The 2,500-nt window shown below is 37.9% G+C and overlaps 1 protein-coding gene across 4 annotated transcripts in view; it reads right to left on the minus strand.

Moving 5' to 3' along the window:
* The window catches only part of brd2b (bromodomain containing 2b), a 50,706-nt gene that overhangs the window by 40,813 nt on the left and 7,393 nt on the right, over positions 1–2,500 (minus strand). For all 4 annotated transcript variants that reach the window (XM_079838024.1, XM_079838025.1, XM_079838027.1 and 1 more), the window contains exon 2: positions 2,477–2,500. This exon is cut by the window's right edge and continues 265 nt beyond it. In XM_079838024.1, coding sequence (XP_079694150.1) covers positions 2,477–2,500 — 24 coding nt within the window. The remainder of the gene's footprint in view (positions 1–2,476) is intronic.

The raw sequence follows: 2,500 nt of genomic DNA on the forward strand, positions 1-2,500 counted from the left end.
GTCTCCAGGTAACGAAAGGAAGAGCTCGCACGCAGTTTATCGGAGTTGTTTTACAGATACAAAGTTTACCAGTTATTAACTGCACCCCCGAAAAGCTCTGTGTGTATGTGTGTTTACTGTTAGTTGTTTGAGTGTTTTTGTGTAATTTGCTGTGTATGTTAATGGTAATGCAACGGAGAGAGAGAGTTTGTGAATGAGACGTTAATGCGCACTTCTTATGTTTGTTCAGCTCTTACGATGATTTTTTGGAGTCAAAAATGACATAATAAACTTGATAAACCATCAGTAAAGTTTGGCCATCATTCGGACGGGATATACGCTACAATCTGTGTCCAAAAACATCTCGGGATAAGGTTTTCACACTGAACGCTGTCATTGTAAGATATAGCAACTCCGTTTGTTTGTCCGAGTTAGCAACAGTAACTAAGGGGGGCGGGGCTTACCGATAGGTCAATTGCAATGTGAAACCAAACCAAAACTAACCGAAAGTATCAAATGTATCAAAACATGAACTTCGATTCGGACCTTGGGGCGGACTTTCAGGTGTAAAAACGCCCTAAAGGCCTTTGCACACGGAGTCCGAAATTCGCATGCGAAATTTTCGCACGTCAAAAAATAAATTTCGACCTCACGTTATGTCAATGACGCTTGCACACTGCCTCCGAAACTTTCGTCCGTCAAAAAAAAAAAATCGGAACAGGTTCGATTTTCTGCGTTTTTCGCATCTACAGTGCTGATGCCCAACCTAAACTGCTGGCAATGAATCGCCAGTGCTCAGATACCTACAATTATATATACAAATTTTATTGTATCAAAAATACTACAAATATTATTATATCACAGCTATAATTATAGCACACCAAGTCCCTGTAAACCGTGTGTGTGTGTGCGCGCGTGCGGATCCATACCTCTAGACATAGGCTGTCAGTCTCTGTTCAGGATAAATTGATTCACGGAAATTTGTGGTCTTCTTTTTAATATGTGGGTCCAGTATCGCTAGCAAAGCATCAAATAGAGTCACTGACAGTCTAAAGTAAACTTCGGATCGGTCTGGATAATCTCGCAACGCTCCTTGATAAGGAGATGGAACTCTCCTTCCTCTCTACGCGATCGCAGAAGTGGATGGACCCAATATTTCCTCTTTTTCCTTTTTTAAGAGAGAGGACAAAAAAATCATCGTCACTATTTGAAGACGGCATTTTGTGTTGTTTTGCGTTTTTTTCCGTATCGCATTCATTAATACGCATCGGACTCAGTGTGCAAGGTCTCGGTGCGTGACAATTTTTTTGGATCACGAATACGAAAAAACTAGGGCTGGGCAAATTAACGCGTTAACGCGGGCGATTAATTTTTTCAGCTTAACGCATTAAAAATATTTAACGCAAATAACGCAGCGTCCGTTTTTATATCCATTTTTGCTTAGCTTTACATGATCATCACGCTCTTATTCATCTAAATGCTTCCAAGCGTGAAAAGACACAAGCGAACGCGCTGTATGCCAATGTCCTGTGTGTGTGTGTGTGTGTGTGTGTGTCAGTGAGTGTCCTGTCTGTGTGGATGCGTCTCATGTCAGCTAATCAAGGGACACACACACACACACACACACACACTCGACGCATAGATAGACTCGCGTCAGTTTCCTGCTCACATCGAGTTCTCTTTTGCTCTTGAACAAACAATAACACAGAGGATTTTGAGTATTCTCATATTAGAGTCTTAAATTAGTTAAATAACGTCTTAAATGAACTTAAAGAGTTGTGAGGAAATGAGATGCGCGTGAGATCCGCGGCTGTTCTTAAAGTGACAGTAGCACTAATGATGATGTCATTAATGTTCAACAAAGAACAACGGGAACAGAGAAAATTTTAGCTTTAATGATGATTCATGTATATTTAATTTATTATTTATGCAGTTAAGAAAGATAACTATTACATTTCTGTATATGTATAACAGGGACGGCCATGGGTAAATATAACATTTATTATTTTAGGTTTATGTAAAGATTGTTTTAAGTTCACTTAATTAAAAGTTGTTTTTTTTAAAGCCTAATAAATGTTGAAATTGGGAGCTTTCAGTTTTACTGTAATGTAACGTCATTAATGTTTCATAGAGACATCAGTGATACTGGCCTTCATTCATAAAAATATGACAATACAACACATATTTAAAATATGCTGTCTTTAAAGTGTTTATACATTAATTTGGAGAGTAACTGAAATTATTACAATATCAAAATATTAAAAACTTGCGATTAATTACAGAAAAACGTGCGATTAATTAGTAAAAAAAATTTTAATCGATGCCCAGCACTAGAAAAAACGCAAAGGCCTTTAGAGTGATCATTTCAAACACAACATGCAGATAAAGACTTGTATGCTCTTTTAATCAGCATTTAATATTTAATCAATTACGATAAAAACAACAACATTGATGTTAAAATAACGCACGCCCTCTCAGGAAGTGAATGTTCACTCACGGGTAAGTTGAGCCGGGTTGCGTC

The sequence above is a fragment of the Gobio gobio genome (genome assembly GCF_949357685.1).
Source record: "Gobio gobio genome assembly, chromosome: 15".
NCBI lineage: Eukaryota > Metazoa > Chordata > Actinopteri > Cypriniformes > Gobionidae > Gobio > Gobio gobio.